Source organism: Phyllostomus hastatus, unplaced genomic scaffold (assembly GCF_019186645.2).
Source record: "Phyllostomus hastatus isolate PE091 unplaced genomic scaffold, TTU_PhHast_1.1 phas_contig_196, whole genome shotgun sequence".
Lineage (NCBI taxonomy): Eukaryota > Metazoa > Chordata > Mammalia > Chiroptera > Phyllostomidae > Phyllostomus > Phyllostomus hastatus.
In genome coordinates this window covers 13,795,340-13,821,580 of record NW_025333709.1, presented here as the reverse complement: position 1 = coordinate 13,821,580, position 26,241 = coordinate 13,795,340, and the positions used below count along the sequence as shown (strand labels likewise).

At 35.5% G+C, this 26,241-nt stretch overlaps 1 protein-coding gene across 1 annotated transcript in view; it reads left to right on the top strand.

Annotated features, from left to right (window-relative positions):
* The window catches only part of DHX15 (DEAH-box helicase 15), a 54,117-nt gene extending 28,492 nt beyond the window's left edge, over nt 1-25,625 (top strand). The window contains exons 6-14 of the mRNA XM_045834209.1: nt 4,358-4,525; nt 11,322-11,408; nt 12,416-12,565; nt 12,957-13,065; nt 13,553-13,744; nt 16,600-16,722; nt 21,863-22,053; nt 23,695-23,864; nt 25,059-25,625. Of these exons, the coding sequence (XP_045690165.1) occupies nt 4,358-4,525; nt 11,322-11,408; nt 12,416-12,565; nt 12,957-13,065; nt 13,553-13,744; nt 16,600-16,722; nt 21,863-22,053; nt 23,695-23,864; nt 25,059-25,176 (1,308 nt within the window). The 3' untranslated portion in view covers nt 25,177-25,625. The remainder of the gene's footprint in view (nt 1-4,357; nt 4,526-11,321; nt 11,409-12,415; nt 12,566-12,956; nt 13,066-13,552; nt 13,745-16,599; nt 16,723-21,862; nt 22,054-23,694; nt 23,865-25,058) is intronic.
* The last annotated feature ends 616 nt before the right edge of the window (nt 25,626-26,241 follow it).

The following is a 26,241-nucleotide window of genomic DNA, read 5'->3' as shown; positions in this document are numbered from 1 at the left end:
GCTGTGAAGTAAGGTTATCGTGGTTATTTAAGCTTGTAAGTGAGCTCGGGTAACTCCATACCCATCCATCATCAGTGAATGTTTGTGTTTTGTCTGTCTTCTTTCACATGCTCAGTGAGGATTGGAAGGAATCACTGAAATTCCTGTTAGAAGTTATCTTAAGATACAAATTTTATTCTCAGGTGCAGCAAACTGATTTTTCCAGACTTATTTCCAGCAACTTGTTTATAGGTGTGCTGTGAAAACCTTAAGTGGCTACACAAGATGAGAAAAAGCTATATGGATAAAAGTGTTTATAAAGCCTTTTAAGAAAGGTTTTTCTTAGAGCTTATCATTTGCTGTAATAGGCTTTGTAATTTTCTAGAAGGTGCTTCTCAAACTAATGTGTGGGGAGATCACTTAGAAATCTTGTACATTCTTTCTCAAAGGTCAAAGGTGATCTGAGATTATGTCTCCTTAACAAGCTTCCAAAAAACATTACAGTTCTCAAGGGATAACTAACAAGGCTCAAGAGCGAGCAGTGCTGTTTCCATAGAACTGTCTGCATTCATTGCTGGAAATGTTCTTATCTGTCATGTTCAATAGACCACCAATGACATATGACTTTTGAGTATTTGAAATGTGGTTGGTGAGAGGAGGGACTGAGTTTTAATTTTAGAGAATTTTAGTTAATTTAAATAGCTACATGTGCTGCCCACCCTCCTGTTTGTTTTTGTATGTTCACTAGTTAAGACTTGCTTTTAATTTTTAAAGGTTTATAAATTAAAGAATATGCAGTATGGATGGTATATGAATGTAAAGTCTGAAATATTTTGGCCCTTTACTGTGAAAGATCTGACCCCTGTTCCAGAACATGTTTTCTCAGGTGTGGTCAGTGGATTGCCTGCCTAGGGGGGAGAGGAGCTTGCAGACACAAAGCAGGTTCTTGACCCTGTTCTGGACTTGCTGAAACATGGGAAATTTCAGGGAGAAATGTAGGAATCCGCATCTTCACAAGCTCCTCAGGCCATTTTTATATTTTCTTAGGTTTAAAAGTTCTCTGCTCCAGAGGAATGTTTTAGTGCCTGTGGTACATTACTGCCACCAACTTAAACAATGGTATGGGAAATTGATGTAATTATTTTTCTCAAGGTCTGCTGTGTTATTACCTGCCTGCATGAGAATGTGAACTCTTATTTTGTGGTCAGATTCTACAGGGATGCTTGGTGTATAATATGAGTAATTTTTTGGTCCATTTCTTCAGTATTGTCTGTAATGATTTATAATTTGTACTCCATGGGCTAAAGTTTGTTTTCTTTACAGCAGGGTTTTCACCCTCAACACTATTTATGCTGTAGGCCAGTTAATTCTTTGTTGTGGGGTGTTGATATCTCTGGCTTTTACCCATTAGATGTAGTAACAGTCCCTTCCCTGGTTGTTAAACCCAGAAATGTCTATGGATGTTGTCAGATGTCCCCTGGGGGTTCAGATCATTCTCAGTAAAGAATGAGTCATATAATACTTGTTCTTTTGGGAAATAAGATGTGTTGCAAATTCCATTTTACAGATAAACCTCTGTTGATATTAGTCTTTTCTATGCATTTTGAATGACAATTTTTGTATACTGTGTAAGCAAGAGTGCTAAATGCTTTCCTGGTGGCATGCAAACCATATTTATCCTGTAATGCAGTGTTCAGGTATTCATCTTGTCCTTTTGTGTCTGGTCTTTATAGTTTCTCACTTCCTCCAAAAAGCATAGTATACTTTTAAATGACTATTTAAAATAGTTACTAGATAACCAAACATATTAGAGTTCTATCAGAAATATTGGATGTCCTCATAGCAAGGACCTGAAAGGCTTCTGTATGAGTTGGTATTTTGGCACCTTTCATTTAGCTGGGGAAGGGAAGGGAGTAAGCCCCATGGTTGTTCATACATGTGCTGTAGGGGAAGCATAGTATGTCTTTCAATAAAGTGTCATGGTAATTGTGAATTAGATTCGTAAGTGTCTGGATAGGTTTTTGAGTTCTTTTTAGATGACTGGTCTTGAATTTGAGGGCCTTAGGGGAGGAGGTAGTGGAGAACCTAATGTACTTTGTTTCATTGATTGTGTTTAGTAGCATAGATTTAAAGATAGGTAAAATAATTACTGTTTCTCATGTCTTTGACCTATTGTTATTTTTTCTTAGTTAAATGGCAGATTCTGGGAATTCATGGCTCATAAATTGAATAGCATCCATAAAATTTAGTTACCTAATGAAATTTTAAGACCACATAATTATCACCATTTTGACCACTTAATAGTGCCTCTTTAGTCATATGACTTAATTTGGGAGACACCGGTTTTAATTGGGGAAAAGTTGGGAAAGATTGGAATTCTATACTGTTTTTTATGTTTTATGCTAATGCTTAAAATCTGGACTTACGAAATCCTTAGGGGAGCTACAGTACTGAACTGGATAAGAATGTAATCGAAACCATCAATTGTAAATGCACACTCGAAGGTGTTGAAACCCTTCATTTTGTCTAAGCAGCATTGTTTTACCTTTAATTTTGCTGAGTACAATGTCTTTTCCACATACAGAGACTTCAGATTATTTAAATCAGTGGGGTCCAAATTAATCCACTCTCACATACGATACTTTTGGAACTGCAAGTTCCAAACCAGAAACTCCCGAACTTTCTGAATTCTCAGTATTGCCGAAGACTGAGCAAGATGGTTACTTTATGCTGATGACAGTCTGTGAGTTCTGTGGTCTTCTGAACTGCAACAACTTTATGAAAGTTGGGTAAACTTTAGGGGACATTTTGTTGCACAGTTTTAAACCTTTAGTCACTAGAATCTTATTTATATAAAAGCATAAGTGGTGTTTAGCGGTGTCTTTATATTCTATGAAATGATTTCGTTTTAGCTCAACATGCTTAGCAGATTGGATAGTTTAGTCCCCCCAAGTAAACTTGAATTATCTTCTTGTTAAAATTCTGGAAGCTGCAAATAAACATGTTGGGGCACTTAATTTTTTTAACACTGAAATCTGGGTGCTTGGTGACTTCCAACCACCTTCTTGCCAATTATATGCTTAAATTGTTAAGATCGCGAATATTCTGAATATTGGTGGCCATTTTCCTTTTATTCCAGAAAACCTAGTTTTGCATTTTTTAATTTTGATATTTAATTTTGTATTTGCATACCAGTAGGGGGCATTCTAATCTAGTTACAACATTTGGAAGCAATTTTTTTTTTCAAGAATCTGTGATTCATTTGTTTTATACATTTTCTGCAGTGAATAACATTTATATATATATATATATTTTTTTTTAGAAAGTGTGGGTCTCAAAGGGAACTATTACCATCAAATCTTTAATAGTAATTTTCTGTGTCATAATTTTCAAGACCATACCTGTTGTTTAAGAAAACTAGTATGTTTGATACATAAAATGACCTTCCAAAATTGTTTAATTTTCCAGAAACTTTGCATCCTTGAACACGAAAAAAAAATGTTATGCTTTGATTTAAAATAATTTCAAGGAAAACTCTACTTTGAAATAAAAATATGGAGGTTTACCCGATAAGGTTTTTCTTTTTAATTAAACCATTGTCTTCTGAATAAAAGAATTTTTTGATAAGGATAACTGATGATTGGGTCCTTCACTGGACAGATTGCAAGTTATTTATTTTAATATATTTCTGAGTTTAACCAAATTAATGCTCCAGTGAAATTTAAAATACATTTCCCTCCTGATTTTTTTGTCCCTTTGCCAGTTGCTAGAGCCTCCATCTACTTCCTCTCTGCCTCTCAACACTCTGAGCGTTCATGGCGTGCCCTCCCTTTAAACCTGGATTTGAACGCAAATGTACTGAAGCAGTTTTCTGTCGTATGGAAATACTGGATGGTGCTCTAAGATACTTGGGTTAGCCTAGTTCTTAAATATGTTGATACTGTAAAGGTGTTTGTTCTCATTAGGAACAATGAAGCAAATCTTCTTATAATTGCATTGGTGATAACAGGACATTAAAGCCTAATTGCCTTCTTTAAAAATCTAGCACATCAATTTCTTTTAGATTGTGAAAATTGAAAAGGTTATGACTGCAATTAAATATTCCTGGGTGGAAAAGTCAATGTTAGTACAATTTGTTGAGAATTAATTAGGATATCCAACTCTAAGAAGAGGGGTGTAGAATGCCAGTAAGGAAGTTGTGTGTTTGATTACAGAAGTCAAAATTTCAAAATGATTTTTTGAAATCCCAATGAAATTTTCTAAATTAGTTTGATTACTAATTTGAAAATATGTCACATAGAACTAGGATTATGATAAATACTTAAAATGTTTCAGTGTGTATTCATTTTGTTTTCAGACTCAAACTTTTATTTTGTAGGAAATTGATGAAGCCTGTAAAAGAATAAAACGAGAGGTTGATGATTTGGGCCCTGAAGTTGGTGACATTAAAATCATTCCATTGTACTCTACACTCCCACCTCAGCAGCAGCAACGCATTTTTGAACCTCCACCTCCAAAAAAACAGAATGGAGCAATTGGAAGAAAGGTAGCATAGAAATGTTCTTCTCTGTAAACATTTTATATGTACTTTAAGAATCGTCTTTGAGATGTCAAAGTATATTGAATTACAAAGGACTAAGTGATGGTGATTATGATCGGATCATACAGTACAAAATAATCTGTATTTCACAATTACATAGAGAAAGCCCTGGCCAGTGTGGCTCAGCTGGTTGAAGCGTAGTCCCATGAACTGAAAGGTCTCAGGTTCCATTCCCAGTCAGGGCACTAGCCTAAGTTTGGTCCCGGGTTGGGGTGCTTAAGAGAGGCAGCCATTTAGGTGTTTCTCTCACACAGTGTTTCCCCTACAACCCCGCCCTGAAATCTATAAGCATGTGCTCTGGTGAGGATTTTTTTTTTTTTTTAAGTAAATAGAAAAAAATGTTGGGTGCAGTTTTGTGTATCTTTTGACCGTAGAGGAAGCAGATACTACTTTCCACCCCTTAGCAAGAAGCACCCCCCTTAGCAAAGGGACATTTGGCTAGGGTAAATTAAGAAGAGAGGAATATGTTCAAGTGCTCTTTCTCCCCATTAAGTCACATGGCAAAAAAGCAGTGCATTGACTTCTGCTTATAATTTTCTTGAAGGTCTAACAAAATGTCATGTCCATAGGTATGAAATGTTGACTGCACAGACTGCTAATAACAGTAGCAAAAATTACACTGCATAAATATGTGAGTTTCTTGAGGGCAGGAACTGTGGATCTTTTTGGTGTGGATGTGTGCCTGGCACAGGAAGGGAGCATGGGTTTTCCTAACCTGTTTCTGGGCACTTTGTTGGGGATGGGAAAGGGATCTGAGTTCTAGTTTGAAACAGTGTAACCATGCTTTCATTTTTAAATAGGTGGGGTTCTAATAGGTTCTTGGGAAAAAAAGATTGAAGTGATTGAAAGGGGTTGAAAACTACTAGAAGAAGGGGTTGGCTTTTTTAAAGCCCAGTCATTGATTAGGTTATATAATAAGCACATGTGAATTTTAGTAAGACCCTTAAATCTCTGGTTTTAAAGTTTTCATTTTTTAAAGTTGGTATCATTACCTTTATCACCTTGGTGCAGATGATTGTCAAGGATTGAGCTTGGTGTATACAGGTACCTACTTATCAAGAACAAAGTAGGTCCTCCTAGTATCCACTGTAAATTTCTTGAGCTTATTTGTATAGAAAACATCTTACTTGAAATATTACTCATTTGTAATGTACTTGTCAGTCAAATTTGGAATCTATTGCTTTTCCTCTCTATTCATAACTACCAGATCCACAACTTGCCGCATTTTTAAAATCTTTATGCTAATATTTTCAGTGATTATTGAAAAATTACAAATTAATAAAGATACGTAACTATATCATGACTGGTTCTTTAACATGGCTGTGCAAAAGTTAAATGAACCAGAAACACTTTTCAAATTGACTTCACTGAATAGATGATATGCAACAGGAGCCTAGTGGAATATAAATTAACAAGAAATTGATTTGAGGGGGCACCCAGTGTTTGAGTTTTTCATAGACAGCAGGAGTAGTCGATGACACAAAAAACAGTCTGGTCCTAGTTTCATTATTTTGAACTTTCCAATTAATTGTCATAGTGTTCTTTAGAACATGTTAATATTTTTCTTTTTTTTACTTTATGTGCATCCTGAACTTTGGAGAAAACCTGAAATTTTAAGGGATATGTTTAGTATACAGTTTTCAAGTTGATTTGTTGACTGAAAAGTACTAATTCTCAGTGAAGTTTTTAGCTTGATTCTGTATCAACAGATGTAAGTAAACATTTCTGTAGGAAAGAGATGTTAATGCACCCTCTGTGCAAAGGATTTACTTTTTCAGGAAATGTGTTCATTTGATAGATCTGCATTTGTTTTAGTTTTCCAATTGCGTTTTTATTTATCATTGTGTAAACTTGGCATACAGCAAGATATACTGTTTGTCTTTTTAGGTATTTACATTTTTTGAGTTACTTTGAGAAGTATGGATTCACACTTACTAATCTTAATTTTACATGTGAGCCTTTTTTTGCGCTGTTAATTGAGGTGCCCGTTCGGTATATGATACATTTTGTAGAATCTACAACTTAAACCCATGGAGTAAAATTGGTTCTTTTTTTTTCTTTTTTTTTCCCCTTTAACACTTTTTACTTTCTAGTAAATCCTAAGAATACTGAGGAATATTTTTCACTGAAGACAGAGATTCTTCAGCTGCTGGTTGTAATATAGATGGTGGGGACCACTGGCGTATCCAAGGCTTGGGCTTACCTTTGCTTTGAATTCAGAATCATAGTGAAAGGGCTACAGTGTCACTTCATCGTTCATTGATCATGCTTCATTCAGCTAGTGCACCAGGACCTGTTCCTGGGAGACCATGTTATCTCTTGGCACAAGTCAGCTTCGTCTTAGAGGTGAAGAAGAGCACGGTCAACAGAGCCTCTGTGGATGGTAGAGAGGGAGGGAGGACTTCCTTGGCAATTGATACATCATTCTTATTTTGAGGAAAAATACTTTGAAGCCCATATTTTAAGGACAAATGAAAAATTATTACAGAAGGCTGTTCATAAAGGAAGATGTGCTCATCAAGCCATATATTTTTGATGCTGAGTAGCTGTCTGGAAGGAGGTAGGAGTGGCAGCTGAGAACTCGAGATAGCTGAAGCACACTGGCCAAGCACCGACTGGCATTCAAGATGAGCAGGGGACAGTGAGACCCAGGGCCTGGTTGGCCCAGTTAAAAAGGGAAAAGAATTGGGGGGACTGTGGGGAAGGAGAGAAGGATAAGAATCAAGACTCACACAGATTCTATGAGGGAAAGTGAGTGGCTACCAGAATAGGAAAAACCTATTCTTAACAAATGCCACAACTTAAAATAACATCCTGTCTACCTTATAAAACAAAGGGCTAGAGAGAGGCCAATGCTTGATTCTTTGTCATGAATTTATTAATTAAACATTACTGTGCCAATAGGATGATGTTTTCATTCAAGAGTGTTAACTGTCTCTGATAAGTACTCACAATTTAGGTTAGAACATATAGGGAATTACTTTCTGCTTTTAGTTGTGTAAAACAAAATACAATCTGAATCTTTTTGTTGTTAAATTGCTTATATACTTCGTTCTGATACAAGGATAATAGCATAGAGTAGATTATAATAAATATTGAAAGGTTAGGAACAAAGTATATCTAATACAGCTTTTAAAATTCTACCAAAGTAATTGTAATTCTGTATTACTTTATATTTGCCGTTACCTTTTGTAAAGCAGTGCCTTATTTGTTATTCCTCATTGTATTTATGCAAAATAAAGTTTATAATTTGTGGCAAAACTAACAAAAGAAGCTTTTTAACATTAAATTTTTATTTTTCTTTACTTTTTAAAGATTTTGTTTATTTTTATAGAGAGGGTAAGGGAAGGAGAAAGAGAGGGAGGGAAATATTGATCAGTTGCCTCTCTCATGCTCCCAACTAGGGTCCCAGCCTGCAAAATCCAGGCATGTGCCCTGACTGGGAATAGAACTTACGTTACAGTTTACTAATGAACTTTCTCAGAGCACACATTGTTCAATGAAAAAAGAGAAATCGCCTTGTGGAGATGGTTCTGTAATTGTAAAGACCTTGGGTGATCCACTGTCTCAATATAACGTGGTGTAGTGCTGTTGGGATATTTATAAAAAATAATGTTTATACTGAGTTGGAGACAGCCCCACTCCCCAGAGTTCTCAGGGTTCTAAAAATCCAAACTAATTTAATTTAAATGTGTTAATGTGTCCAAATACAATTCAAGTGGAGCAACTCAAGTGTGCTGAGTTCTGCTACTTTGAAGTGGAATTATTGAAACAAGTCAAAAGGGAGGGACCTTGTTAGAAGGCATAGCTCACAGGTGGCAAACACAAGGCCCAAGGGCAGAACCCAGCCCTCCACCTTGTTCTATCTGGCCCAGCAGCTTGTTTCTACCCCGGCGGCATTGATGAACTCCTTGCCCCTAGTTAAGGAGTAGTTACAGTTACACAGTCCTAAAATTCCATTCTGCCCTTTAAAGGCAACAGTGAGGCTGATGTGGCCCCTGGTGACAGTGAGTTTGACACCCCTGGCATAGCATTAGTATGGGGCATATCTGGATGAAAGTTTACTCTTAGCACACGTAATATATGAAAAGATAAAATTGGCAAGAATGTCAAACTTTTGTTGCAGGGTTTATTCCATATTTAGAGTTAGCCACCTGAAATACCTACTTGGTAATGAGGTGTGAACACTTGAAGGCCTTTTGAATACTTACTGCCAAGTTACAATGTAGAAAGCTGGCACAATTTATATATGTATTTCTATCGGCCATTATGTGTAAGTCCCTTGACAGATTTAGGGTTACTTTGCGTTCTGACCAGTTTCTGGTTAGGTCATGTGCCACATCTAGAACATACTCCTAGGGCTTGCCTCTCCCCCCGCTCAGATTCAGGGCAGCTGGGTCACGTCTGTCATCTCACTTACCTGTGTGTCCTTAGGCATTATGTACGTGCTTATGTTTCACTTCACCTTAGTATTATTCCTCCACTCTAGTGGTCAAGTCATTAGAAGTAGTTCCCTCAGACACATACAATTTGTTATGTGAATTTCCCTTTTTCTCTGTCTCAAAACCTACCTTTGTAGTTTTAGAACCCTGTCCCTTTTTAATGGTGGTAGGTGCCTACTTACAGTAATTGTCAAATCAGTATGGTAAATATATCCTACTCAAAAAAATTTTTATTACCTTAAGTTTTTTTTATTGCCTTAAATCTTTTGATCAGTTTAATTTTAGTCTTTGAGAAAAACCCAGATATGACACTTCTCTAAGGACATTTTTAATACTTCATATTTTAGAGTTTGACTTTTAGGTGACAGAATATTTGTCAGTGACGGGGGGCTTGCCAAGTTGGCATAATCACCCGATTTCAAACACTTGTAGAATTATATATTTACACTACCTCATAAGTAGTTTATAAACACAGAAAACACATGCATATCAAATAATTACTTTGTGGAGAGAAATAAACTTATTTTTAAATAACTACAGAGTTGATCCCATCAAAAATTCTTACCACATTGACTATTCTATTTTACAAAAATTTATGTAACTTTTTTAAAAATAATTTTCTTTGCTGTCCTAAAGATCTATTCAGAACTATAACAGTTTTGACTCCAGAATTCCAGAAAACCAGAAGCCCTCTTGTATAATCACAAGCATGTAGTTTATAATGCCACATTCACTGTCTAAATTTTTTTTACAGCCCAGTTTTAGCAAAGAATAAGCGGAAGTTACAAAATTGAAGCTTGATGGTGTTAACACCTTTCCACTATTAACTACTTAAGCTTGATTCCTGGCTCTGCCACCTATTGCTAAATTTATTGCTTTTTCTGCTACAACACACTGACTTTTTAGAAGAATATTTAAACTCAGGTTATATTTATTCACGTTCATCTGTCAACTTTATAAACCTTGACTGTTTGCTTCAGTTCTAGGTATTAAACATGAGTGTCATCTAAACGTTTTGAAAAATGAATCTTAGTAACATTAGCCAGCTCTGGTTTTTTATCCGTTTTATAATTATCAGTCTTCTCAACTGAACAGGGCAAAAAGGAAGCATTTTGGTTTTAGACATGTAAATGATTCTAAAATGACACCCTGTTAGTGATTCTTCAGTAAGTTTTAAAATCTTCCATGATTTCCTGGCAGTATGAGTCCTTTTGTTTCTTGCATGTGGCTTTCTTGCCTGTGATGTCCTTGTTGAAGCTGAACCTGGTCCTGCTAGTGCTCTTCTCTTCTCTCCTATGGGTTGTTGATCCCACCTTACCTTCACTATCTCTCCTCAATGCCATTTTCTCAGTAAGCTTTTCTTGTCTTTGCTGTGGAAGTAAAACCTTCTTAAATCTCATGTGGCATCTTTTGGTATCATTTAAACTTTCTATCCATGTCTAATCTTCCTTTACACACTGTAAAAGCTGTAAGAGCAGACTCCGTATCAGATTTATCTTCTGTGTCAAATGCTTGCATATACAGGCATCTCCCACTTAATGACAGTGATCTGTTCCTGAAAATCAGATGTTCTAGGTAAAAAATGCTCATGAGGATCCTATTTTCCCCGTTGTGTAAAAGAAAAATTATGTAACATATTATTTACAAGTTTCAAACCAATTTCCCAAAACATCTAAAATAATAATAAAACACATAAAAGCAAGCTATAAGTATGTGAACATTCCATCAGTAAAAAAGTTGGACAGATTCTTCATAATTGCTGTGTGTGCAATGACATGTCACATGTCATCCTCCTAGAGATTTTTATGCTTTGCAAAACATCTATATTCGATTCTCATGTCTGCCTGTTCTTGGATTATAATTTGAGATTCCTCTGCACCCCATCCATGCGTTGTTTTGTTTAATATACTGAGTTCAGTGATAGAAACTTTTCCTTTGGAAACACTGAAAGATGGACATGTGTGAAGTTGGGTATGAAACAAGGAGTGTTCTGTCAGGGAGGTATTCTGTAAGGTAAGCCTATATTGCTTTATTGATATTTTTCTTTTTATGCTTTCCTTCTCTTTGAGTAATCAAAATGGACTAGTTTTTATTGAAAAAGGAAGTTGCTATGATGAAGTAAATGAAACTTTGAATTCTTAAACACTAGTCTTTTTATAGCATTGGCCATTGAAGATCAAACCTTATTTCAGGTTAATTTACTAGATTGAAATTCAGTGTTAATGAAAGTTAATAGTTAATCTTTCTGTCATTTGAATTTTACTTGTAATATAATTTTTATATTGTTTATTTCTAAACAGGTAGTTGTGTCAACTAACATTGCAGAGACATCTTTGACAATAGATGGTGTGGTATTTGTGATTGATCCTGGATTTGCAAAACAAAAGGTACATACTTTAAATATGATAGTCATGTAATTTATAATTAGCATTAGTTTAATAGTAGTTATCAGCTACTCACTTACTGGCTGAACTTTACTTTTTAGAATTACTTTTCTGTTACCATTTTTAGACCTCGGTGATATGAGCCCTTTGTGTTCTATCTGGCTCTCACAAATTAAACCCATGTTTAATGTTTAATCTTTGGCTTTTTTTTTCTTTACCTCATTTTAAGGTTGTGTTTTCTTTGTTTCTATATAATAATGGTGAGTGTTTTAGTTCGTATGTTTATTTAAGGAATATGGGAGTAGTAATAACAGTACAGGATTACCATCCCTGCAGATCAGTTACTTATCCAACTACATTAGTATTTTTATTATGTGACACTCAGTCCGGTATTTGAAAGAGGGCATTATGTTAACCTTTAGTTTAATAGTACTCAATAGCAAGCACTTCTGCCAAATGAGGTGACTACTCAGTAAATACTGCATGTTTTATTATTCAGATATCTTTGATTGTGTTTTATAGATATGATTGAGAGAATTTGTTCTCAATACATAGTATTCCTGTTTTTTATGGGAAACTTTCCCTTTAAACTGAAAGCATGTAACTGACTTCTTCTGGACCAATTTTAAAATATTTTTCTTGAGTCTCTGAACATGACGTTGGAATTAACAGGTTCTTTTCAGGCAAAAGCCTTCAGCACTATTCACTACATAAAATTGTAAGGTAAAACTGGTAGAACTGAAATTATTTTAAATTAGAAAGAGTAAAGATTATCTGTGTGTTAAATAAGAGCTTTTCCATGTTAGCTTGAGTCTTTCAGAACGATGGCCTCAGAACATCTGAAAAAAAGTTAAGGCATAGAATGACATTCTGTTCCTGTGGTAGCGTAATTTGTGGTCATCAATACTGTGTTTATTTGGGGATTAACTGCGGGCTTTGGGTACTTCTGGTAAATCATAGTTTTGTGTTTGATTGAAGAGAAAATCGTTCTGTTATTTTCATTTTAATAGGTGTACAATCCTCGAATCAGAGTTGAGTCCCTTTTGGTGACAGCTATTAGTAAAGCTTCAGCCCAACAAAGGGCTGGGCGAGCTGGGCGTACCAGACCTGGGAAATGCTTCAGACTTTACACAGAGAAAGCTTATAAAACAGAAATGCAGGTAAGGGATTACTTTACTCTATCTTTCCTGTGTACTTGGAAGGTTAAGCTGAATTTGTTACCAGAAGAAAATTGCTTTATTTATTTCATATTGCCTTTTGGCACTATAAGCTCCTTAGTTTTTTCCTGAGTCAGATTATGGTGAAATCTACCAGTGCATTCTGAAGTTGAGGTGGACAATGGCAGTACCACTTAGAACTCTGTGAAGATGGTTCAAAGAAACTGCCTTCCTTTCAAGTCTGTTCCACAAGTATTTTTCTCATCTGAGTCAGTGATGTAGAAGTAATGCCATCGTAACTAGCTAAAGAGGCAGAGAACCAGATATATTTTGTTTTGTGGAGCAAGAGGATTAAGGAGTGTTTAACAGAACAAACATTTTTGTTTTTTGCTAGGATAACACCTATCCTGAGATTTTGCGTTCTAATTTAGGATCAGTTGTGTTACAGTTGAAGAAACTTGGTATTGATGATTTGGTGCATTTTGATTTTATGGATCCACCAGGTATGAATTCTCAGCATATTTCATCAAACCTTTTAACCAAAATTGGCTGTCTTTCTCTGTATCCCATTTGGTACATACATAAAAAACATTTTAGTTTTTTCTTCCAGTAAACATCAAAATAAGTCCTGTGTGTTAACATTAAAACTTAAAAGAGTGTCAGTTATGTGAATCAAATTTTTCCCTTCAGAATAACTAAATTTTTCTGGGAATTGATGAAAATAATTGATGAATTTGGTGGGGGGGATGTTAGCTGAACACATTGTTGAATTAACAGTTACAAAGATGAGCATTTTAACTACTACACAGGAAATTTTTTTAATTCTGCATGATTCATTGTTAGATTTCTAATTGAATTTGGTGACAATTTGAGTTTTAGTGTGGTCCACTGTAGACTGAAGAGTAAGGTCTCTTATAATAATAGTTTGTATTGTGTCACATTTTTGCTTGCTGGAGGCAGCTGGTCTAACAGATTGCCTTTTTCCCCTAGCTCCTGAAACTCTGATGCGAGCTCTAGAACTTTTGAATTATCTGGCTGCTCTAAATGATGATGGAGATCTGACTGAATTGGGATCCATGATGGCAGAGTTTCCTCTAGACCCACAGCTCGCTAAAATGGTTATTGCAAGTTGTGACTACAACTGTTCTAATGAGGTCCTATCTATTACTGCTATGTTGTCAGGTAATAGAGGGAAAAGAACTAAAAAAAACCCAGCTCTTCAAAGTTTGGGTGGACTTCGCTTTTGGTTTTGGTTTTTAATATTTAGTATGATAGTAAATTTTATAGCTGGTTTTAAGGAACTCATTTTGTTTCCTAAATATCTTGTAAATAGCTTCATAGTGACATAGTATTTAGAAAAGTAAAATCCGTCATTGTGCACAAAATATAGTAAGAACATTGGCTTTCTTCAGTGAAAATAAAAATTGAAATAAGAAAAAATAAGTCTGAACACAGCTGTAACGGCGTTTTTGGCAGGCCCATCAGTTTTGCGGTGTGTTACTGACAGTATGAGAAGAACTTTGTTCTGGCACTTCGCACTGTTAGGTCAGCATGAGCTCAGCCCAAACTGTCATTTAAAGTAGGCTTTTTCTACGCATGTAAATATGTTCCAGTGGCAGTCAGAGAGGAATTTCAAGCTTAGTATCAAAGAAATAGAAGTAGTAATATATAATTTTAGGCTTAAAATCTAACCTGGTAATTCTTTTACCATGGAAGACAGACACTTGATAAGAGAAACACACATAAGAGAAAATTGCTAATGTTGAAAATTGGAAATTAAGCTGAATATGTAGTGCTTTTTAGTAGCAGTAAAACCCCACAAATAAATAGTAACTTGGAAATTACATTTTCTGAAAAGAAGAAATACTGATAACATACAAAAATGTACACTGATTCTTTTAGCGAAACAAGTTTTTATTGACCATTGAAGTACTCTATAATACTAGAGTACTTAGTATTAGTTTTAGTACTGGGGAGAATTTGACTTTCAGTCGCAGAATGGTTTATCAGTCTTAATTATAACTTAATGCCTCAAATAACTCAGAATCTTATGGAATCAAAGAATAAGTTGAAAGTTTTCTAAATAAAAAAAATTTTGGCCTAGTTTAGATGTATGGTATATATTTTAATGGTGTGATTTTTTTTTTTAATCTAAGAACTAGCTAAAATGTTTTTTTGCAGAGTTATGACTGATCAGACTCAGAGCAGATGGGCAGGGCAGTGTATCGAATCATTTTAATTAAATTGTAGTCTCACTTGCGGAGGTGGTGGTAGGTTGTTGTCTGCCTTTCTTATTATATGTTGTTTGTTAGACTCTCCCAGTGTGCTTATGTCAAGATTTTAGTTTTTAGAGAAAGTATAGGGCAAGAATTAACAGATTATATGGGTGTTTGTTATCTACCCAGTTTTTATTTTTCCTAGTTCTCTTGTCAGGCATATAATTACCATTGTTTGAGAGTATTAGTCCCTTAAAAAATTGGTCATTGTGATGCAGTTGAAATCTTCCAAAACTACTACATGTCTTATTTGTAATAGGAGTTCTGAAAACGGTTTACTGGTCATCGTCTTCAGCATGTTAACGGAGTAAATATTTATGTGCAGCAGTTATTAAGCATGGCGTTTATGGGGGGAAATGTTGATAGGTGAGGAAGAAGTCCTGGAACAAAAAGATTGCTGTGGTTGGAATGTTTTCCTCTTAAATAGTTTGTGATTTATAGTGTAAATCGGAGGTCACATGGAGTGCTACTTATTCCCACTAACTGGTAGCTAGTTCACATTAACTTCCACAACTATGAGAGCTTTCTGTACTTGAATGAAATTACCTTGCTTCAGTTACATTAAGCAAGACTTAATATTTACCGTGATCATGTGTCATTGTCTCTCTTTGGCTTCTTTGGCATCTTTTTAAAGGGGAAACTGTATGGGAAAGAGTAATTTGATTCTGTATATGATTTCATTGTCGATTATTCCCATTATTTTCTACCTGAACTGATAATTTATGATTTTTTGAATTGACAAGGTTTTAACAGCTTTAAAATGTGTCGACAAAGTCCCAAGCTGTTAAGTATTTTTATTTTCATATTGCTTTTATGACTGTGGAATTGCTAAAAGTGAATTAAGGAAAGTTGTATTTCAAAAATGTAGTGCACGCTTTGTAACAACTTAAAGTTTTATGTGAATTAATATTGAGGCTCTAAACAAATACTGTAGTTAAATATTTTTATGACCCTTGAAATAACTGTTTCAGACTAATTGTCAACTTTTTAAATACTGGATTTTGCTTTTATATTGAGGTTTTGATTTTAATAACTTTTTTTTTTAACTTGGGACTTTATTTACTAATCTTTTTATTAAAATGCTGGATAACTGGGCTGAATAGCCTCAGCCTTTATGAATTTTCTTAACTCAGAGGCGGTTTAACCTTCCACCACTACTGCTATCATCAAAACCCCAGATTTCATGATATTTTTTTATGTTTACATATGCTTCTGCTCACCGGTGCTAATAGTGATACCCACCAGTTGGTAATAGCCACAGTACTAGGGAAAAAATTACAATAGAAATGTGGCAGTAGACTGGTTGGAAAGTTGTTTTGAGCCCTGCAGTGGGCAGGTGTAGCTTCATAACTTTCATAGCCATTCAGTGGATTTAGTGGATGGCCTTTGAAAAATTGCATATAGCAACAGGCTATTGACACCATAATTCTGGTTATTGGTAGAGCTATCAGCACTGGTTTTTGAAATAAGTTGAGCTTTCTAGTATCTTGATGGCCTTCAGAATAGCTGTTTTGATGCCTACTTTCAGATCTAGTTAAAATAATCAGGTACTGTGTAGCTTTGAAACCCTCTTGTCTTACAGATGTGGTTAGGTGTTGATGTACCAAATCAAGGTAGTAAACAGTCCAAGATGCAGTTGGAGGCCATCCTGCCCTGCCCTATGCTCTGTGAACTGACCTAGCTAGGCCTTGTTCCTCTATCTGTGAATGCGTGACTCATCGATATGGGCGTTTGTGTTGGGCCCATACCAACCTTGTTTAGTCCCACAGTGTTTTGTTCGCCCCACGGAGGCCAAGAAAGCTGCGGATGAGGCCAAGATGAGATTTGCCCACATAGATGGAGATCATCTGACACTGCTGAATGTCTACCATGCTTTTAAACAAAGTAAGTGTAAAACAGATTGATGGCATTCTTTTGGCTGAATGTCATATGCGTCATATGTATCTTGATCTCACTTTCATTTACTTGTGACTTTACACCAGAAAGCCAAGAGGTCTTTTTAGAAAAACCTCCTGACTAGCATTTAAGATATAAATTGACGATTTTTAAAAAATTTTTGTTTTTATAACGGAGAGAGGGCACCAGTTATAGAAAGCTGGAAAATACGGGGCAATAGAAATGAAATACTTGTCCCTGGCCTGGTAGCTCAGTTGATTAAGCATTATCCCGATACACCAAGGTTGTGAGTTTGATTTCTGGTCAGGGCACATAGAAGAATCAACCAGTGAATGCATAAATAAGTGGAACAGCTAAATCGACCTCCCCCCGCCCCCACTTCAGTCTCTCTTTTCCTCTTTCTCTGAAATCAGTAAATGAAAAAAAAAATAATGAAATACTTTTATAAAATTTGACTCTAAAATACAGATTTTATATATTTCTTTCTGTTTATATTCACACATTTTGTGTGTTTTTTTAATGAATAGTTTTGTGTCACTTAATAGGATCTTGAATACTTTACTAATAAACAGCTTTTACATAATCACTAAGAAAATAGAAAAACGGGCAACAAATGTAAATGACTGTTCTTCAGTCAGGCTACATGTGGTCTGTAAATTCCCAAGAGGGGCAAAGTCCACCTTTTCAAGAAGTGCACTGTTACTGAGAGTTACCATTTTCTTACCTATATAATTGAACGAAGTCACCTGTGTGTGCAATTGGGTTTAGTGAAACAGTCATACAACAGAGGTGGGAATATAAATTGTTGCCTTTGTGAAAAGCAGTGGAATTTATGTTATCAAGAACCTTACAAATATACCTTTTGACCCAGAAATTATCTTTTAGTATTTTGTGGACTCAGATATGGTTAAGGATTTTCATTCCAGAATTATTTTTGATGTATTTGTTTATTTTTATTTTATTTATTTATTTTTAGAGAGGGAAGGGAGAGAGAAAAAGAGAGAGAGAGACAAACATCAATGTGCGGTTGCTGGGGGTCATGGCCTGCAACCCAAGCATATGCCCTGACTGCGAATTGAACCTGCAACACTGTGGTTCGCAGCCCGCTCTCAATCCACTGAGCCAGCCAGGGCCTGATTTTTTTTTATTTATTTATTTTTTTAAGAAGGGAAACTACCTAAACACCTACCAGTAGAAAGATGATTCAGTGATTTACGCTACAGCTACATGATATTCTAGCTTCAAATCATGTTTTCACCCAGTATCTAATGACATTAAAGCATTTTTCAGTTATTTGAAATTAAGGAAACAGTAATAATCAGGTTCTCGCTAGATGCTGTTGTTGAAGTACACTATTTATAAAATTAAGAGAGAGGAAAACTTAAGAGAAAAAATGAAGGAATACATCTAATGGTTTCTGAAAGTCTTTGATTTCCACGTGTCTGTACGCTAACCTGGTGGGTGATAGTCGAGTCAAAGACAGCCGCACATTATCATCGCCTTCACCAGAAATGCGGGGTTTTCACTTTTAAGTTTGTGGTTTCTGCTAGTAAGTTTTTTAACTTATAACATTGGGTTCTCATTTTGCACCTTTTGGTTTATTTGTAACTCATTTCTGTTATCTGATAAAAATTCTACTTAGACTTCTAAAGTAGTCCTTTGACTTTGACATGTCTCTGGAGGAGTGGTGTGACTTGGTTCATCTCAGGGTCCACCCAGAAAGAGCTAGAGGGCCAATGTGTGGAACAAAGCATAGCAGCCAAGGTATTGCACACCTGTGTACTCCCTGTGAGTCCCGGTCTGAGTTAAATAGAATCAGTGATATCAGGTGAGAAAGGGTGTGGGACCCTTCCCTGCCGAGGTATAACAAATTTGGGGCAGATAAGGGAGGTGAATGAAAAATGATTGAGAATCCAAGAGATGAAGGTCAGTACATTGTTTGCTTCAGAACATTTATTTTATCCCTCTTATGCCTCATGTATTGAAAATGTATAATGTTAAAGACTATCCTTGCTAGCCTAGGGCAGTTTGGAAAATCTGTTCTTGTGTGCCAAACCGTGTCACACTGGTTTTATACTTGTGTGTGACCATCAGACACATCACTCACTCTCAGGCTGACAACTGCTGTAAAGGGCAAGGCCTTGGGAAGCACAGGCTCAACTTCCATCTTGGTTCCCAAAATCCTTTGATAGCATTAAATACTGTTTTAAGTGGAAATTAAGATTCCTAAAGGAGCAGGTGATTTCTTTAAACCATTACTCTCATAAGACATTTTGAAATTTTTAAAATTAAGAGATCGTATTATTTTGTCATTGAAGCTTTTGATAACTAGCGCAGCAGTATATTTGGATTTCATAATTTTGTTATAAAATTAAATTTAGGATTCATGTTGGGGCTGTATTTTGATTTTAAATATAAATGTAATAGTCCACTGTTTGAAATTAGGAACTTAAGATTTAAAATTTGACATTACTAAATAATGCTTGTTCTTTTTGCACATATTTATACCCGGGAGCTTCCTATGAGAATACTGATCAGTAGATAGCTACAAAAGTTTTATCCTACTTTTAAATAGGACTAGCAGTAAGAGAAAGTCTTACGTGTTAGAATGATGCTATCCACTCACTGGCACTAAGAGCAAACTTCTAGATCTATTTGGACATTTCATATCTCAGTTGAATCTGGAATGTTTTCACCATTGATTTCTAAATGATACTATGTTGTTATTAATTGAAATAAGTATATTTGAAAATAGCAAGTACATTTTTGGTTAGTCAGGAGGATATATTTCATTAGATACAATGGTTGGTTACATTAAAAGCGAATTTTATCTTAATCCTATTTGTTTCATACTTGAAAATCAAGTAGACTTGAGTTATTTCGCAGTGCCTTAATTTTCAATATGAAATTGTTTGACTTTTGGTTTTAAGTGTAGTTTACTGTATTAGAAGTACATACCTAGGATATTTGTTTGTTTGTTTGTTTATATAGAGACGGGGAGGGAGGGAGGGAAGGAGAAAGAGAGAGAGGGAATGAAACATCAATGTGAGGGAGAATCATCATTTGGTTGCCTTTCCTGCACGTTCTGACCAGAGACCCCAAACCTGCAAGCCAGGCCTATGACCTGACCAGGAATCAACCAGCCACCTTTCGCTCTGTGGGCGAGGTGTCAACTGAGCCACGCCAATCAGGGCATACCTAGAATTACTTTAATACAGTATTCCTGTTTTTGGATTTTTATCCCTCCCATTTATGGAATTATTTCTCACAAATTTACATAAATAATGTCTGACGGTTCTATCTTGACAACTTAAAGTTGTTGGGTTCTTTGGTACTCTGGTGTATTGTAAAACTTGAAAACCTCAGAAAAGTTTCACTCCAAAATTCCCGTTTTTATTGTCAGCTTCGACATTTTCATTGCCTTTCAGCTTTTTACAGAGCATCAGCATAAGCAAAAATACCTCTAAAGCATACTTAACTCTGTTTCACCTCTTGAAGATAATTCAGTGCTTTGTTTTAAATATAAGTTCAGATGGGTACCTTTTATTTTTCATTTTAGATGTGTTAATTAGTGGATGCTCTAACACATCAATTCTTCAATTTAAAGACCCATTTTACTACCCCAAGTACCCACCCATTCTGTTTATAAATGTGGCTTAATTTTGTAATAGATCAACATTTATTAATATACCTGTTGTTCCTCTGAAAAGCTACCAAAAAAGGTACATTCTAGTTGGTAGAATTCCAAACCCAAGAAGAAAAACATGGCAAAGATTAATGTATATCATAGTAGCAGGAGAAGGACCAACACAGTTTCGATTTTTAAGGCCTTTTCCCCCATTTCACTATGACCCTCTTAGATTTATTTTTCAGAGGGTCTCCTTGTACATATGTCTTTGGTACATAAAGATGTCACTGTAAATTTTACATTATGCTGCAGTTTGAGCTCTTAGATTAGCAACACTAGGTTAGGGGGAAGTTTGTCAAGGATTTATCAATGGAGAAATTCTTTGATAGTCAATATCTGTGGTAAAGTTATTTGGAAGTGCTTAAATTATAAGCCTTGCTTATTAAACATATGAGTAGGGGTTCAAGACATCCTTGTAAAATTTGTCACTTGGATTTGTCTACCACTAAGATGTACATGGGTAACAATAAAACTTTAAATACTTTTAAGTTTTGGTTGCTCTACCTCAGGCATAATTAAGGAAAAATACACAGTCATTTAAAATGCACTGTTGTAACTTTTATTATTTTATTTTTTAATATTTTATTTTTAGAAAGGGGGAGGAAGAAAGGGATAGGAACATCAATGTATGGTTGTCTTTCACACCCCATCCCCCCTGCAGAGGGGGCCTGGCCTGCAACCCTGGCATGTGCCCTGATTATTGGGGGTCATACTGGCAACTCTTTAGTTCGAAGTCTGGTGCTCAATCCACTGAGCCACACCAGCCAGGGTGACTGTTGCAACTTTTAAATTGAATTTGATAATCTAAGGCAACAATTTTCAACCAGTGTGCTGTAAATTTTTAAAACATGCAATACTTAGTCAGGGGCACTGACTTCTTTCCCTTTAGATGGCCCAAGTAAAAAATGATGACAGCAAACACAGTAGCCACCCAGTGTAAATGAATTATACATATTTTGGTTTTGGTCCGGTCAGAAAAAAGTAGTTTGTTGTGCCACAGAATTTTAGTAAATAGTTTACGTGTGCCATAAGGTGGGAAAGGTTGAAAATTGCTGATCTAAGGGTTGTTTTGTTTTTTGTGTGTTTTAAAGAATAAGAGGCATTATACTAAAATTCTTCCACTGCCCCTTCTCAGACCATCAATTGAAAACAGTTGGGTGGATGTTTAGGGGTAAAATAAATCATAAAAAATGGTTTATTCAGGATCATTGTTTTGTTATCCAATGGCCAGAAACCCTAGTGTTATTTCCTATTTTGATCCTCACTACAGATTTTTAGGAAGGTTGGTAACATTGTGATTCATTTATTGGGATGACTTGGGTAAAATTCCTTTCCTGGATTATTTAGCTTAGTCTTTATAACAGTTTTCCTTTTTAATTGGATGATACACCTGTTTGGATGATTCATGTCCCCTTTCCTCCCCTTTCTTCAACTTTGTAGATCATGAATCGGTTCAGTGGTGTTATGACAACTTCATTAACTACAGGTCTCTGATGTCAGCAGACAATGTACGCCAGCAGCTATCACGAATTATGGACAGATTTAATTTGCCTCGTCGAAGTACTGACTTTACAAGCAGGGACTATTATATAAATATACGAAAAGCTTTGGTTACTGGGTATTTTATGCAGGTATGTGGATAATGCAGAAATACATGATAAATATTTCTGTAAAACTGTTTGCTTTCTATAACAGCCCTTTGAATTCATTAAAACACAAAAGTCAGTTTAATAAAGCCTGTGAATGTTGATCCTAAATGTTGTATCTAGATTCTTGAATGAACTAATATACTAAGATGCTTATGTGTCTAATGAATAACAAAGTCCCTAAATGACAAGTTACCAATTCAGTTAAGTAGAAATCAGTTTTAGGATTACTTTATTAATGGAGTGTTTTTTATACCAAATGAATATGTTGACCATTTTGTTTGGGGTGGGATTAGCAGCTATTTCCTCAATATAAATTTTAACTCTTATACTTTTGATAAATGGATTAAAGTTTCCTTGAATCTAGATCTTTATTTGAGACAGAAAATCGTAGCAGACTACTAAAAGGAAATAATTATCTAGGTGAATCCTCTATATAGAACCTAATCACGCCCAAATTCAAATACTCAGCTGTATTTCATTCACAGTTTTCTATAGGGGATCATTGGTATTTATAAGTAAGTTTAGTGTTACAAAGGCCAAAAATGTCTTTTGAGCTAAACAATAAAGATGAAAAACAATTTTTAAATGTTTTACTTAGTTTTAAGTGTGTTATATTGGAGGCTATAGTAATTGAAGGTGAACTTTTTTATTATCGGTTTTATTGTTAATCATTTTTGTTATTTACACACACTTTTAAAAAAAAGATACTTATTTTTAGAGAGGGGGGGATAAAAAGAGAGAAATATCTATTGGTTGCCTCTCGCACACCCCCAACCGAGGATCTGCCCTGTGATCCAGGTATGTGTCCCAACCAGAATTGAACCAGCCACCTTGGGGTTTGCAGGCTGGCATGCAAGCCACTAAGCCACACTGGCCAGGGCTATTTATGTATACTCTTTATGTTACTAGAGTATTAGAAATAGAAAGGACATGTGGTTATCTGCTTTAGCATTTGTTAATTAAATGTTAGATGAGAGCCATCGATGTTTTTGACTATAGATAGAAAAAATACAGACAAGATGCACGTGCATCTTTTAGGTACTTTCTGCCTTCTGGATTTTTTGCTCTTTATTTTTCTATCTTAAATATGAATCTTCTAGTAATTGTTCATCGATTTCATAGTTGTCACCTGGTGCTAAAGAACCCACTGCAAGTCTAAGGGAGGTGAAGGACCAGCTAGTATTTACTGGTATATCAGGCTTTGTGGGCCTGTTGGGTCCTTGTTGAAACTGCTCAATTCTGCCTGCCCATTTAGTACAGAAGCAACCTTGGACAAATGTGTGACCCAATAAAACGTTACTTAGGGACACTGAGATTTGAACTTTATGTGATTTTCATTTAGTACCGAATTTTTTTTATTGCCCTCTCCCCCAGTCATTTAAAGATGTATAAACCATTCTTGTCCGACAAGTCTTGCAAGCACAGGCAGAGAGTTGGATTTGGCCCGCAATACTTGACTCATCCCTGCTTCTTGTCAGACAGTGATAAATAAGTATAGCCATGGACTAAAAAGCAAAAGGTTGGGCCTGTGCATTTTATATATGTAGGTAGCATTACTCCACTTCTCTTTTGTAACTAGCGCATCAGAAGCACTGTATTAACTTAACTTGGTTTTGGTTTCAGGTGGCACATTTAGAACGAACAGGGCATTACTTAACTGTGAAAGATAACCAGGTGGTTCAGTTGCATCCCTCAACTGTTCTTGACCACAAGCCTGAATGGGTGCTTTATAATGAGTTTGTTCTTACGACAAAGAATTACATTCGGACGTGTACAGATATCAAGCCAGAATGGTAAGCAACACCTTTCGTTCATCAGTTTTTGTTAGAGTTTTGCTCAGAATGAAATCTTGGTTACAGGATAGGCATTCTTCCTTTCTCCCTCATGGAAGAACTTGGTATTCTTTCTATTTCCATGTGAACTTACGGGACTTTGACCTGATGGTATGATTGATTTTTTACAATCTTTGCTTTACCAAGAGGACAGTGGGATTGTTGGTGTGAGCATGGGCAAGATTTGGGACCAAATATATAAAGCTACAATTGACTAGCATCAAGAGTGTTTTTTGGAGTCATTCTCTTGCTGTTGTGATTAACTCAAATTCCCTGGTTTCAGAAGTCAGTCTTTATAGTCTGTCTGTTCCATTATAATTGGCTCTCAACTATTTATTATTTATATGTTGGTGCTTTGGGAGCTAAACTAGCATAGGAATTATGCCCGTCTTTGTATCTTAGCATATTTGATTTTACAAAATGTAATCAGAACTGGTTGTTATTTTAAGCAAAATTAGCTCTTCCTCAACCCCTTTTGTGTGGGGTGCCCTCCCCACCACCACCCAGAACCCATTCAGCAGCTTAGGATAGGGAGCGCCAGCCGAGAGGGTGGGTCTGAAAGCACCTATTTAGTTGATGTCACTCGCTGTATATCGTGAGGCTTCTTTCCTACGCTGATTTGTGACTTTTGACACGAATTGTATAGGACATTACCATTTTATCTTACATGCTTTGTTGAGAAAAAATTGTATGGCTAAACATTAAAAAGGTTTCCGTCAAGAGTATTCTTTAGGGTATAGAGTTAACAGTTATTAAACTTTAAAAATGAGAAGATCCAATCATTTGAATACCAAGATGTTTCTTATATATAACCTGTATTACTGTATAACCTTGGAAAGATTTGTCAAAATGATGTTCTAGAATGAATGAATAACTTTATGTTAATAATTTTATATTAATGTAAATAAAGCGTTTTATAAAATTTTCAGTTTAAGTTTATGGAAAGTCCAACATCAGAAAACTTACAGCTTACTACAATTATGCATTGCTAACAGTGGTGTTTACAAGAATTAGGCGTTTGTCATTTTAATGTTGATTTGGATTTGTAGTTTGCCTTCGCCAATCAGTTTATTAATGAGTAATGCCTATCTTATTAGCAACTCCGCAACTTTAATTAAATGTTAATTTGGTAATTTTTTCCCTCCTTCTGGACAGGTTGGTGAAAATTGCCCCTCAATATTATGACATGAGCAATTTCCCGCAGTGTGAAGCAAAGAGACAGTTGGACCGCATCATTGCCAAACTTCAATCCAAGGAATATTCACAGTACTGAATTCAATGCTCAGAACTGAAGTTATTCAGAGGACAGCTTTAAAAGATGAACGAACTGAAAAGTTCAAGTTGTGCTCTTCACGTTGGTTCAATAATGGCCTTTATTTGAAAGCTTTTTAATTTTTCTTTACAGTAAATATTCCATTCTGATTTCATAAATTAAACATTTATGCCTCCCTTTTGTGTTGACACTGTAGCTCATACTGGAAAAGTCGATCAATGTTTTGCAGTTTATTGAAAGTAGTTCTATATATAACAATGTTATAAGCATTTCTTTAGAAATGGTTGAAAATGCTTCTAAAATGTGATTATCGACCATGGTATGCATGATCGTTGTAATTGTTGACATTCCTTTTAGAAGTTGTGAAATGTTACAACTTGTGCTTATGTAGACACAATCTTCTGTCTCAGTACAGAGGCACTGACTTCAATAAAGTCTATTTATACTAATTTTGGCCAAAGCACTTTGATATCTGTTCTAGTCTCTTTAAGTTGTCTTCTCTTCCCAGCTATGGGGCTTTTTTTGTTTTTTAATTGTAAGTATACTCTGATTACATATTTAGTATCTTCCTACAGAACTGCTCCTTAGATAAAGTAGTCATCAAAGCAATATTTTAAAAAACCTAGCTTAGCCTTTTGTTAGGTTAATCAGGATGATCTTAATGGGATAAAGTGTGTAGTTTTGATTCAAAATTGGATCCCGAAAACAGACTAATGAAAGTGGAGCTTCCATCCTAAAGTTCATTTCATAAGGCTGATAACAGTTAGCCACATTTTTAGCAAGTCTTTTTGTTAAAGAAGTATTCTAAGCACTCTGGTCTCTGAAACAAATGTTTATTTGTATTGAATAGATAGTGGGGAATGATGTTATATTGTAGATCTTTATCTTGATTTCAGTGTTGGATATTTTATGCAGTGTACAGAAACAATTAGTATAGTGTGTTAAAGTGTGCATTTGACTTTCCATTTCCTGTAACAGGCAGTAGACAAGTTAAAAACCTTTCTAAACCATAAATAAAATGTTTGGTGTGACCCATCAAAGGGCCTGTAATAAATTACTTCCTTT